This window comes from Trachurus japonicus, chromosome 10 (assembly GCF_045865225.1).
Source record: "Trachurus japonicus isolate A0001 chromosome 10, Traja_1.0".
NCBI lineage: Eukaryota > Metazoa > Chordata > Actinopteri > Carangiformes > Carangidae > Trachurus > Trachurus japonicus.
Genome location: NC_140916.1, coordinates 15495167 through 15508945, shown reverse-complemented (window position 1 = coordinate 15508945; position 13779 = coordinate 15495167). Strand labels below are relative to the sequence as shown.

General features: G+C 41.9%; 1 protein-coding gene across 4 annotated transcripts in view; it reads left to right on the top strand.

Moving 5' to 3' along the window:
• Positions 1–13779, top strand: part of fgf13a (fibroblast growth factor 13a) — a 97886-nt gene that overhangs the window by 15565 nt on the left and 68542 nt on the right. The window contains exon 3 of one of the 4 annotated variants that reach the window (XM_085789497.1): positions 6064–6133. The exons of the other annotated variants lie outside the window; for them this stretch is intronic. Within the exon in view, the coding sequence (XP_085645623.1) occupies positions 6064–6133 (70 nt within the window). The remainder of the gene's footprint in view (positions 1–6063; positions 6134–13779) is intronic. 4 annotated transcript variants of the gene reach the window in all.

Sequence of the window (13779 nt, the reverse complement as noted above, 5' to 3'; positions counted from 1 at the left end):
TAACCTCACACAACCCCATGTTAACTATTGCTGTAAAACGTATGTATGTATGTGTGTGTGTGTGTGTGTGTGTGTGTGTGTGTGTGTGTGTGTGAACAATCATTCTCTTGATCCATAAGTCAATTGACAAAAAAACAAACAAAAAAAACATTATCATAATCATTTCAATTTGGCAAAAATAAAGGTTCCCACTCCAGTTTTAATTAGATTTGGGATGATTGTCCAGGAATTTTTAGATTTATTTGTCAGTTATTTGGATGAAATAATTGGTAGTTTAATATATAATGACTGTATCTCTGCAAAAGACTGAGTTAAATACTGTAGATACTGCAGCTAGCCCTCACAATACATCCTCCTCTGCACATGCACCCAGTGTTTGTCCTCATGCTCCCTCATGCTTTCTTCTTTCTTGCCTTCTGCACCATAGTTGAACCTTCACTGACCAGTAGGGACAGAGGAGGAGGGGAGGGCTCTGTCCTCTGTGCAGGTGCAGACTGGCCCTTGTGTATGAATCTATGCACATCTGCTTTCATGCACTTAAACTGTAACACATTCACACAGGAGCATGAATAATTTAGGTACTGTGGAGATCTGTAGACACATGCACTCGTGATTATAGTATAGTTTAGTACATGCCTTCATGCTCATAACACCAGTGAAAACATGCACATCCCTGTCAGAGCTACACAGTTAATGACTGGGGCTCTGATGAACAACCTTTAAAACAATACCAATCTGAACCTCTTCATTACTACACATCCACACTGCTGCAACAGTTTCATGAGATCATTTTACATATTTGTAAGTTAGTGTGTTTGCTAAAAAAAAAAAAAAAAACTGTATTTGGATCCTGTGGGCATTTTTGGTGGGATGAGCAGAATGTGTTAACACTGTGTGGAGGCAGTCCTCACACTTGTTCTAAAATCAGTCATCACACCCATTAAAAAAAACAAAACACTTGCATGGCTTCTTAGCTCGAGACACCTCGAAAGCAAAAAGAAAAAAAGAAAAAGGAATTAGAGAATAATATTTTTGTCTGTCGGGTCATTAAACTTTATTTATTGCATATTTTCTCCATATTTTGTTTAGTCTTGAGAAGAAAATTGGCATTTCCATAACAAACATTGCCCTGAATCCTTTTTTGGTGTGGATGAAAATAACTGCAATACAACAGTAAAGCAGATGCCTGTTAGTGGACTGCCAGATATGAACACAAACATTTGAACACTGTTTTACTTTGTCAGATTTATTCATTCATTTTTTCATTCATTCATGGATTCACCCAGTAGGATGCAGTGCAGAGACCGATTCAAGAAGAGCTTAAGCATGATACTTTGAACATGCTACAGTACAAACGCAGAGTATCCATCAGCTAAATGTGTCGGGGAATAGAATATACTATGTGTACAGTATGTGTATGTGTGTGTGTGTGTGTGTGTGTGTGGGGGGGGTGAGTGGGTGGGTGCTTAACACTCTGTGCTGCAAAGCTCTAAGGGACAGATGGCTGCTCAGTCTCATTGTGAGTTGGTCTGCAAGTCTCTTGTCTTTGGCTCTGGTTCTCCATCCTGTCTTGGCCGTGGCATCGCAGCAACACTCACCCACCCATGCAACATCTACACGCACACACACATACACTCGGAAGTATCTGGGTTCCTTCTACCCTGCAGGGTAACCAAGCTGCCTACTCTGCGATAACCACTAACCCTGCTGCTGCAAGTGACCTGACCCATGCTGGAATCCAAACCAACACGCTAATCGCTGCGACAGGCTACTGGCTCAGCAGGTTTTCATTAAACTTAATGGCACCACATCACTTTACAAGCAGATGAAAGCTTATAGAATGTAGTTCGTATTTAAAGTTCACCATGGGAAAGCACTTGCTTTTAATGGATGTAAACTGTTACAAAGCCGCAACTAAACTGGGACATTATTGTGAAACTAACTCAAAACTGTCGATTTCATTGTATTAAATGTGCATTCCTTGGCTCCTATTGCATTAATTGTACAGAAATTTATGAGTGGTAAATACTCTCATCTCAAGCGCAGCTGATCTGTGGCCTCTGTAAATATTTTGGAATCTTAATTAATGTCTTTATGCAGCATCTCCTCTTTATGCCTGTCCTCTGAGTTTGCTGTTGTCAGATGAATTCACCACAGTGAACTGCGCATTAGAAGTCAGTCCCTGATTGCGTAATTATCCACTACCTTAATAATCAGGCTCTAATAACCAGCAGACCGTGAGCACAAATTGAATGAAAGGAGACGCAGTGCAAATTTGCCCTGCGTGAATCTAAACCCTCCTGGTTTACAATGTGCAGTGTAGAGACAGTGGAATGATAAAATCAGGTTAATATATCCCCTGCCAGTGGCGGGGTTGATGATTATGCTCCAGCTCTGCCTCGTCTGGCAGGCTGGCTATACGTTTGCATGTGTGTCTAGATGCGTAGACAGAATACAATGTGTTTTTATTCAATCATCTCCGTGTTTTTTTAAAAGGAAAAAAACCTGTGTAAAGGAAGCAAAGCACCTCTCTTTCTTTTCTGCTTACAGACTGAGCATGAACACAAACAAACACACACACACACACACAAAGCAGATGTAGATTGTCAATGCAGGTGTATACGTCTCCACTGAGCTTTTCAGATTAAGAATATAAAGCGAATCATTGTTCACAGCAGCGACTTGTCTGCCCAGATAAATGCCACATTATTAAAAGCTCATGAACATTGTGTTATTAGAATATAAACAGTTGCGTCACTTGTTGGCTTGTTGACACGGCATCCAGGAGAACAGCAACAATACAGTAAAAGCGTCAGTAAACCCCAGCCACAATAATTGTGCCCTCCCCTTTAAATGTGAAATCCAAATCCTGCCCAGACATAATTACTGTGCTGATGATGTTATTTTTCTCACCCGCTTTTCCAAACTATTTTGAGCCGAACTTATTAAAGCTGTGCCGCTACTAATTAAGTTGTTTGTCTTTGCAAAGCGATCTCCGCCTGCCCACTGCTGCTTACTAATGAGTAGTTGTGTCACGGCACCCTGCCTGCTGATTGAAGGGGAGATGAAAGCAGGAAAATGGAAGAAAAATGACCCGATGGTGGCGATGCTGAGGCTGTCGTACACGCCGCTAAATCACGCCAGTTTGGGCTTTTTAACAGGCGGTTATGTGGGTTGTGTGAAGGTTCCTGTGGAGGTTATAGACAGCACAAGCTTCACTCAATCTAAAAGCACTGAAGTCTTAAGAGAAACAAAGCTTTTGCTCAGGCACATTGGAGTCTCATTCATTAGAATTATGCAATGAGAGGTAGGGAACCGTACAGTAGTATAAAGTGACTCTCCAGCCAAGATCAGTCCTGTTTTTCGTGACTTAAAATGCAACCAACCAGCAAAGAAAAACAAGCGACAAATATATCAACTCCACACAAAAAAGAAAGAATAGAAAGGTCTGATGTCCACAGTAACCAAGCACTGTCATAAGAAGATTCATAGTCTGTGTAGAGAAAACATTAAAATAGTGTCCATCTGTTCATTTCTGTGGCTTCATTACATCCATTCCTCCACATGCACAACTTCCACCACCTTGAAGGGGTGGATTTACAGACGCACATAAGATGCTCAAAGGAACAGTATACCACAAATTCACAGAATTCATAGAAACATTTCCCATGTGTTATTGTATTCGGTAACACTTTATTTTAAGGGGTCCTTGTTCCTGTGTATCTACCTAATTAATTACAGTGTAATTACCTATGTAACCGTATGTAATAACATGTACTTACATTGTAAATACATAGTGTATTTTGGTGTACTTACAGGTCCTTGTTACACTTGTAATAAGAAATGCCAAAGTGGCCTCTCTCTTTGCACAAGCATTCTATTACAAGTGTAACAAGGACCTGTAAGTACACCAAAATACACTATGTATTTACAATGTAAGTACATGTTATTACATACGGTTACATAGGTAATTACACTGTAATTAATTAGGTAGATACACAGGAACAAGGACCCCTTAAAATAAAGTGTATTCTTCTGCCTTGTTTATCAGGTTGTATGACATTCTTTCAAAAAGCTGCCACCTTACAACACTCCTGAAATAACAGCCTTCTGCAGCTTTCCACTTTCTTGTTATTATGTGTTTGCTGATCATGTTGCTTGTCTGAACCGGTTGGCGGAGTCAGGGCTTTCAAGTGTATATTACTCCAGAAAAAGTTTATAATCTATCCACTCCATTTCTGTGATATATTCATGGATTCCTCTCCAATAGGACTGCATCTGTCTAAGTAACCCCCCATGGTACCAGAAGTATCGATGGAGAATTTTAAATTGTATTGACCTTCTTCTAATGTCTCAAGAGACCTGTTTGGTAAAACCAATAATTTTATCCCAATCACATTATTCAAAAGAGTTGCCTAAATCCTTCTCCCACATTGTTCTCAAGGCTGTGGTGGTCTTGTAGCTGGATTTGTTCATTAGCATCAAATTAAAGTGTCCCATCTCTGCATTACACAAAATCTCTTCAGAGGTCCGACCCTGGGGGGAAGCCTGTGCAGAGACGAAAGTGCTGACTAGGGCTACAACTAGGTGTCCTAATTGGAGACAGGATTGATTATTAGTCAGATTAAATTACTCAACCATTACAAGTTGCCAGAGGATTTAAGCCCCCCTCTTCCATGTAAATGATCCTGAGTATAAATACTTTATACTATTTCTACAGGAGATTTGCCAACTAGGACTTTTGGGTTGTACGGCTTTATTTTGAAAATGCAAACCACTTTCTTCCAGATATCCTGGAGATGAGAAATTACGGGATGGGATCGAACATTTGGTGGCATTTTGGCAGATGAATATGATTACTGGGGGAGGGAGGTGCAGACTCATTGTTCTATTGTGTACTGAGGAGGAGCTCTTTCAGGAGCAAGTGCCCAGTGGGACAAGTGCCTCAGGCTAAAAGCATAATAATAGAAGAGCAGTTTTGTGAGGCCCAAAAACGGTATTTACAGTTTACCTGGATGCATTCTTCACCTTTTGCTGTTCTACAAAAAAAAAAGAAAGAAAAAGAATGATATCCAGAAGAATACGAGCCACATTGGGAGTGCAATTCATTTTGACAATCTATTAAAAGTACTGTAACAGATACTGTACAGGGGTCAGCCAGGCAGCCATCTCACATAACACCCCTCTAAATCATTATTTTGATTTTTTAAACGCTCATGCCCTTGAAAAAACGACAGCAGTTATTAGTTGTTAGAATAGTCTCCATGGCAGCAACTCTCGTGGTGGAGAAATGAAAACATGTTCATATGACCTTTCTGAGAGACTCCTGCAGCATAATCCACTTCCACACTCTCCATCTGTATGTTCAGTATGTTGCAAAGACTTTACTTTTGCCAAAATATGGCTTACCGTAATACTGGTGGGGCTTGAGAGAGCCACCAAAGCAGTTTATTTACTCCTATTTTGGCAAAACAAGGATTGGAACATACTGGGTACACAGATGGACAATGGAAAAGTGAATTGTGGCGCAGAAGTGATTTCACAAGTTTCTCTGGGCTTTTTCTAACTTTTTCTACCCTAAAATCTGATCGAGTGACCACAGCCACAGTTCTTCATGAGGGAGAAACCACAGTGAGTAAAGTGACCTTTCAAAGTCAACTCAGTATAAGAAATGTTATGAATTCCCAGTCTCGAACTGGCAGTTAAACACTATGTTTATGCAGTCAAAGGTCTGGCAGAACTCACTATTATTTTACTACAATGGTGTAAAAAATGCCCTGTGGTTTGAATTTTCTGAAATGTATTGGGTTATGGTACTTTACACACAGTCTGTCAGTAAATTGTTGGTTTGAGTGTTCACATTAACTGTTATGGGGTGACAAGTGGAACAAAGAGCAGAAAGAAGTTTGTTATCAAATAGGTCTTATTTCTCGAAAGCCAAGTCCCAGCTTTTATTTTGAAGGTGTTTGAACCCTCAGGCTGTGTAAAAGCAACCCCTCAGAGGCAGGGGTTGTGTGAGCTAGTACAGACCTAATGGCTTTCCCATCTGCTGTGTCTGGGCAGTGTTGGGCTGCTGAGGGACCCCATGCTCCTGCATGTCATCTAATACACAACATGGAGGGAGAGCAGTCAGGTAATTTTAGTTTATTCTGAAGACGTTACTGTAAACAAACTGTGAGTGTGTGCATGTCCGATTTCATGAGTCCATAATCATACGTAGAAATGTCACTGTGTATGTCACCGTCTGCACATTTGCCTGTGAGTATATACATGTACATTTGCATGCAGATGCACGCATGTATTGTAGCGTGAACATTGTAGCGTGAATGAAGTCACAGCCCCGTGGTAACACGAAGAATGATCCACACACGCTCATTCTCAGTCTCATATTCTGGAGGCACAGCATCATCCTCAGATTACTACGAATGACATCAGTGAAAACACGACAGTAGGATAACATTTGCAGTCATCCTGAATAATCATCATTTCAACGATTTCTAGATTCTGTATTAAAATATTTTGTCATTGCACTTGGAAAGGTTTCCTGGATTGAATCCTGAGACCTGAGTTGACCTTTTAGACGGGAAGCTATAAACAGACAAAGCTATAAAAGCGTGAGTCAGAAAAAACAAAAAGGAAGCAGGTGGCATTTTTAATATAAAATGCAGAAATATTCACATGTGAGTGGCTCCCACTCAGAGAAAAACCACTGTGCTTCTGCTAATGTATACATGATCATAGTTTTCATAGCAGCGGCCCATGCATGTGGTCTTGCAAGGTTACTTCACATGACTTCTCTGGCTGGAGGGTTTCTCTCAGCCTCTTTCTCTCTCTCTCTCTCTCTCTCTCTCTCTCTCTCTCTCTCTCTCTCTCTCTCTCTCTCTCTCTCTCTCCCTCTCACTCTCATTCCTCTTGCTTCTCTCCGTGTCTCCCACTTTGAAGCGTGCTGTGCTGTAGGGTGCTGTCTGAGCCAGAAGCAGTCTGAATGCTGATGAATGTCTGCACAGATAACCTGCGACTGATCTCACTTGTGTCTCCCCTCGAGGTTAACCCTTGTGTAGCTAAGCAAGTCAAGTAAAAATTAAGAGAGGAAGAAGAACAGATCCATGGTGATTGAGGGGTTACACACATTTACACAGTTACACTACTGCAAGACTTGCAAATGATTTGGCAAATAAGTGTCTGAAGTAGAGGCTAATGCCTTATTCAAGTGTCTTCCAATGATAGTCTGTCAACAGAGAAATATTATTATATTAAGTCCACATCTACCCTCAGAAAACTCTTCCAGACTTTAGGCCTCTTATGACTTATTCCACTGTAACAGCGCATTAGTCCTCCCTTTTTTAGAAAGGGTTTAAATCTTTCTGCCCGTTCACTTTCCCTTCTGTCACTTCCACTCCATATTACTCTCTTAACATCAGACTCAGAATAACACGCTGCTGACTTCGTCCTCTTCCTCCTCTTCCTAGAGACATTTAGACTCTATCTTGTCAAAATTTATGTTGCTCTGCTAACTGAATTGTAATACCCTGGACCCGAAGTTTTGTAGTGGCCTGTTTGTGGTTTTTGTGTCAGGAGGGCTGGAGGTACAAGTACAAGGTTGAGCAGCAATAACTGCAGGGGACTTTTTCTGAGGCCATTTGGTCTGACGTCTTTTTTTCTGAGGCTGTTTGGTCTGACGTAGGGCTGGGCGATATAACGATCTCGATACGGGATCGCGATAAATCTTTGAACGATTTCGATAATAAGCTATGGCCCTATTCCTCGATATCACATGAAAGTAAATATGCGCGACAGCAGCCGGCCACACTTCCGTCTGATACTCCGCCTCCTGTCCTGAGCATGCAGAGCTTGTTTGAGCTGCTGCAGCTAAAGGGAGGAAGGATAAGATGGATAGATAGATAGATATACTTTATTGATCCCAAGCTGTGATAAAGTGAAAGTTGTAAAAGAGGGAGGAAATGAGTGGAGGTGGAGCCGATGGCAACTGAAGCGATTGTGAACGTGTGGAGCATCAGTTCGTCTGTCCCGGCTAAAGAAGCCTGTCAGTGTGGAGTCAGAGCAACCTGATGATAGCCTACCACGGTCAGAAAGTGGAGGAAACACGGAGCTGCTTGTGACGTTTATTCTGCGGTAACATGTCTGTTTGCTCATGTACAGTGTGAAGAACATGCGCTAGGCTCAGGCCCCCACATACTCCGGCGTATTTGACTCCGCGGATGTCCGCGCGCACTCGAGGCAGACGAGGACCCAAAGCGGGCGTCCGCCGGTCCCTTCTGTGCAAAGCTCAATTTTTATGACCGCGCGGACTCAATCTGTTTCAAATGTGATACTGTATGCTTGCCTATGAAACCGCAAAAGTCCGCGGACAGTGCGCGCGGAGTCAAATCCACTCACAGTATGCGCCGACAGCCTCTCTCCCTCCCTCTCTCTCTGTCAGCGCCGCGCGCACACACACACGGAGCGTCGCGTCGGAGCGGTGAAGTGAAACAACAACCTGCAGATCACCTGAGTTGACGTGAACTGCGCTCGTGGTTACCGAGTCAGATCAATAAATAGGCTTTATGCACAGCTCCACTACTTCCTGAGCTCAAACAGGCTCCTTTCCTTCCTGTCTTACATTATTGGACAAACTGATGAATCCAGGTGTGTCTGACAGTTGTTGTGACTACTGAGGTCAGAGTCAGACACACCTGGATTCATCAGAGTGGGCTCGGCATAAAGCCTGGTGTCAGAGCAGCTAAATAGCTAAATATTTGTCTACAACCTGTTCAAATAACTAGAAAGACTAAAGCCTCATGATTGACACATTTTAGAGCTGATGTATGGTAGAAAAAAGACAACAGAAAACAACAGCAACAACAATGTAAATCAAATCAAACTGTGGATTATTGAACTGTTCCACCCTTATTGAACATTAAAGTGAACTCATGTCATCCTCCCAAACTGAACACATTCTCTGGTTTCTTCAGGATTCAGTCAGGATGCTGCTTGAACTGGCAGCGGCAGCAAAAAATACATATCGAGACGATATCGAGAATCGATCAATATGGAAAAACATATCGTGATAACGTTTTTTGCCATATCGCCCAGCCCTAGTCTGACGTCTTTTTTCTGAGGCCTTTTGGTCTGATTACTTTTTTTCTGAGGCCTTTTGGTCTGATTACTTTTTTTCTGAGGCCGTTAAGTGTGACGTCTCACAAAGGTTTTCCTGATCCCATATGCCTTTTCATCTAAGGTCTGACGCTGAAGCCTGACACCTGAGGATCTCCTAAAATGTACACCGTACTGCTGTAGAAGTATCAGCTCTCATAATCATGCTTGACAGGTTACACCATGACCCTGGTTCACCTCTTGCCTCCACTCTGCATATCACATATTGTAGAAACTGTTGAAATGGTTATCCAAAACAATCAGTAAAGCAGCAGTTCATTTAATATAAACATATTCATAATTCCATATAAATAAAATAGAATTCACTAAGATTTGTCACTTGTCAACAGAAGTAAATCCATCATATCCGTAGATTATGGAAAGCTTTCATATGTGCTACATACTGCATACAGCTGGAGAAAGGCAGCATTTCTCCTTTTAAAAACAAGTATTTCACTTAGCATGGACCAGTTTTGATATTATTAGGTTATTCATGATCAATTCAATTTCAAACAACATCATTTTGTCTTTATGTACTCCTGTCCAAAAGCCCTTTTTACCTGCACTGTGCTCCTAACTCCTAGGATTAAGATAAATGAAACTCAAGGTGGTGATCCGAGATTATTGATGCTTATGACCTTATTATTGCAAATCATTAATGTCCATTGGAAGTTATTTAAATATACATTAGTCTACCTGTCACTTATTATTAAGATTTTCCCCTGTGTTCATTTAGCAGACATGTTTGGGACAAGAGCAGAAAAAGCAACAAAGCACAGGGCTAGGCACCTAAAGTGAGTGAGGTTGTGGATAGCATGGTTGAATAGACCAATAAAAAACAGTAAATTTACTGCTGTAAAAATGGAACATTAAACTGCACAATATTGCACAATGAAAATCTGAAGCATTGTTTCCCACTAATGTCAAATCTGTCTAAAAATCAACCTAAGGGCTCAGAAAAGATAAATTTGGCTTTCATTCATCTGAGACCTGTGTCTTTTACCTGTAACCCTGCCCCACCCCCCCACCACACACACACACACACACTCCTCTTTCCATCACCTCACTGCTGTGTCACCCCATCCCACTCCTCTCTATAGTCTCCTGGGATTTACTCATCTTCAAGCTTCACTGACTTGTCCTCATGTTTTGCACTCGGCTTGATCTGCACACATCCATCAGGTGACATCACTCCGTACGACTGATGCCCAAACAGGAAATGCTTTTTTTTTCTAATTGTGCGTGTGACTGCTTTGTATGCGCACACAATGCATGTTCACATGCATTCGGACGTGTGTGGAGCAACAGTGACAGCAGCAACACGAGGGTGTAGATCCCAGGGTGCACTGGGAGTGCTTGAGGAAATGTAAGCAGCTTAAGCAGTCCATGATGTTGTCATCTCTTCTCAGCTGAGCTCCCAAAATAACAGGCCCTCTGGGTACAGACTGGCAGCGCTGAGCAGGGGACAGTCAACAGACAGACCCAGAACAACCCGGCCCAGATTAGACCAGATCAGACTAGCCCAGTTACTCAGTCCACTTAAGCTCAAACTGGTCAATTTAACCTTACAATTCAGAAGTTGTTGACTGTGCCTTTATGTGGTTTGACAATTCTCATCCTCTCCAGCCAGAAACCTGCTCTCCTCAGCCCTTTTTTTTTAAATAAAGGCTTGGATGCAGCAGGCAACTTCCCGTGAAGCCTTGCTCTTCGCCATATCATAGGCTCATGTATTGGGCTGTTGACTTTAATGAGCATGCTCTCTGTCTGAGCCGAGTGTGGCTGCTGAGGTGGTCATAGTGCCGGTGGCAGGGGAGTTAGGATTAACGTGTCTCTTCGCTCGCACACAAACACACCAACAAGACCCCATTAAGTGACTACGTGTGTCGGAGAGGGAGGTCCTTCTACTGAGACAGCAGACAGAGAAAAGTGTTTAAGTCTCCTCCCTGCCCCTCTTTCCTCCCATCTAGGTCATAATGTAGGCTATAGGCAAGCCTATGTATATTCTAAGTATGGCAACACAGCATGCATGTCTGTAAATGGAGGATTGGTGTGAAGTGGCCCACTCTCTTGTAGAGTGTCACCAGAATATGAGATGTAGCACATGTAGAGGATGAGTGCTGGCGTTTGATGTCATGTGTAGTTGTGGATGCATGTGACGACGTATGGTGTGTTATTTTTTAAGCATTTTTGTCGGCTGTGATGCAGCACTGGAAGGGAGCGTGTGGATGAGCTCATTTTCACCTGTAAATGTTTCGTTGAATTATTCATCGATGAGAGCTTAAAGTGGATGAAGCTGACAACAAGCTATTTCTGAAAAGTCACATTTGAATATCACAAAGAAAAAGATGCCTCTCGCTGTGATTTATTTCCCTTTTTGTCTTTTGTTCTTTATTTAACAAATCTGAAACACAACACGTAAGCAGGGCAACAAGATCTTTCAAGGGTCTGTTTTTATCAATGCGGCCATATTTGCATTAGTGAATCTCGTTTTTGGTGTTACCTGCACACAGATGATGAAAAATACATTTATTTTACTTTTTCTTTTTTATATCTCTTCATCAGAAGAGACCCATGACAGCCATATTGAGTGTTTGATCATGGATGCAGCTGAGGACTGGAGGCACGATCATCTCCATCTTTTTATTATTTCTGTGCCTATCATGGAGATTGACATATTGAATAGCAGTGGAGCAAATAGGCAAGACAAAGCATAATTCCAGCCATACATCAAACATAAGTGGCTGTCACTGGTTGTGATTGCTGTCCTACTGACAGGCTAAAGAAAGATGTGTGTATATGTTTAAGCAAATTTTACTTTCCTTTTTAAATGGAAAATAGTCACAATAAATGCAAGGAATATTTCTTGAAGTCATTTCTAAGAGTGCTCAGCACTTACATTTAGGAAAATCAAATGTGTGTCCATATGTATAAGAGGAGAGGGTTGGCGGTGTACACCTCGCCCTGGTCTAACAATGGGATTTAACAGTTAACAAGGACACTGCAGTGTAGGGGGAATTAGTCATCCCAAACTGGGACAGGAAGGGAAAACAAGGAAATGACAAACCATGTTATAAAAATATAGATTGGACTCCTAAGAGCTGTGATTTTTTTTTACATAATACTTTATCTTTTCTTGTCTCTTTACATTAACACTTTCCCAAGGTCAGAAGTCTAACTGCAATAATCTTATCGGCTCACACAGTCTCTCCGGCCTGTCAGTGCCACAAGTTGAAGTCCATCATCAATATTAATCATTAAACCCAAGGTGGTGCTTAGTTTTCCTACTGAAGAACCAGATTTATTTAAGGCATTGATTGGTCACTAAGCTGTCATCATGCTCTCGGCCCTGGGGCTCAGTGTTCACAGTTTTGCTCCTACTGAGTGTCATTACACCTGTTTATGGTGCAGGTCAAGGGGCAGGGCAGTGAGCGGACCAGAAGGCATGCTGAGGATGAGGAGAATGATGATGGATGGAGTGATGTGGTACTGACTGCTCCAGGGTATTTGCCTTATCCTTTGGTCATGGCGCTTTCTTTTGCGAGGGTGACCTCTGAGGTGCCGGGGTGTGACAGGTGGAGGGACTAAGAGTGTGTTCTACAACTGGGTAGAAAAAGTAAGCAGGTCATTGGGGTTACAACGCCTCGCTGTGCTCTATTTAGTCTTCTCCAACAGTCAATTATTTTTGAAAAATATGACCTTTATGAATCTTTTTCTCAAATTTGTGTTGGCGCAGTACTGTACATGACAAAGATATTTTCAAATGGATATGTATTTAGGTGCAATTTGCATAAATCAAAAGAGTGCTTTTTCTATAAGCCGGTAATCTGCTTATGTGTCTTTTTCAGTCGGCCACTATCTCTCCGTCTGTGTCTTCTATAGGTCTCCTCTCATTTGTTTCTGTCTGTATGCGTCTGCTTCTTCCTTTGTAAAATGGTGCAATCCTGAAAGACACCTCCCATTATCTCTTGCTGCTTTACCCACAATCCCCTGTGGATGGTTAAACTGCAGGCCAGCAGCATCAAAGGTCAAAGAAAACCACCGCTGCTTGCTTTGTTGATTAGTTCTGCTAACCTACATTATTAAATCTTGCTGTTCAGATGACCCTGCTATGCGGTAATGTTATATTAAGAGTAATATGCACTTTACCTCCATCTTTCCTTATTTTACTCTAAAGCATCTCCGGTCAAATCCATAGTGATTGACATTGCAAACTAAACAGAATGTGAAGCACACAAAAAAGCTCACCATGTAGAATAGCTACTTGACCCTAATGGCTTTTTGACATACCCTGGTAATCAGAGTTATGCTGGAAAAGTTCAGTTAGGGGAATTGCACTGGACCAGAGGTGCTTTATGCACTGAACTACGGTCCCTCTGGGTTTTATGGCCTCAAGCCATAATGGAGTGTTTGTGGTTAGGTCATATCAAGGACAAAGGCTAATCCAGTCTGTATTAGATTTAGACCTGATAGAGTGCGGAGAAAGCAGCAGTTGTAAAGTCTGTGAACACGATGTGTACAGTTGTAAGCTTCTCCATATGACACCAGTAGTAGCATGTTCATGTTCACTGGCTGAGGTCTACTGCTCTGACATTAATAATAACTGTGATGGAAAGCCTTCATATACAG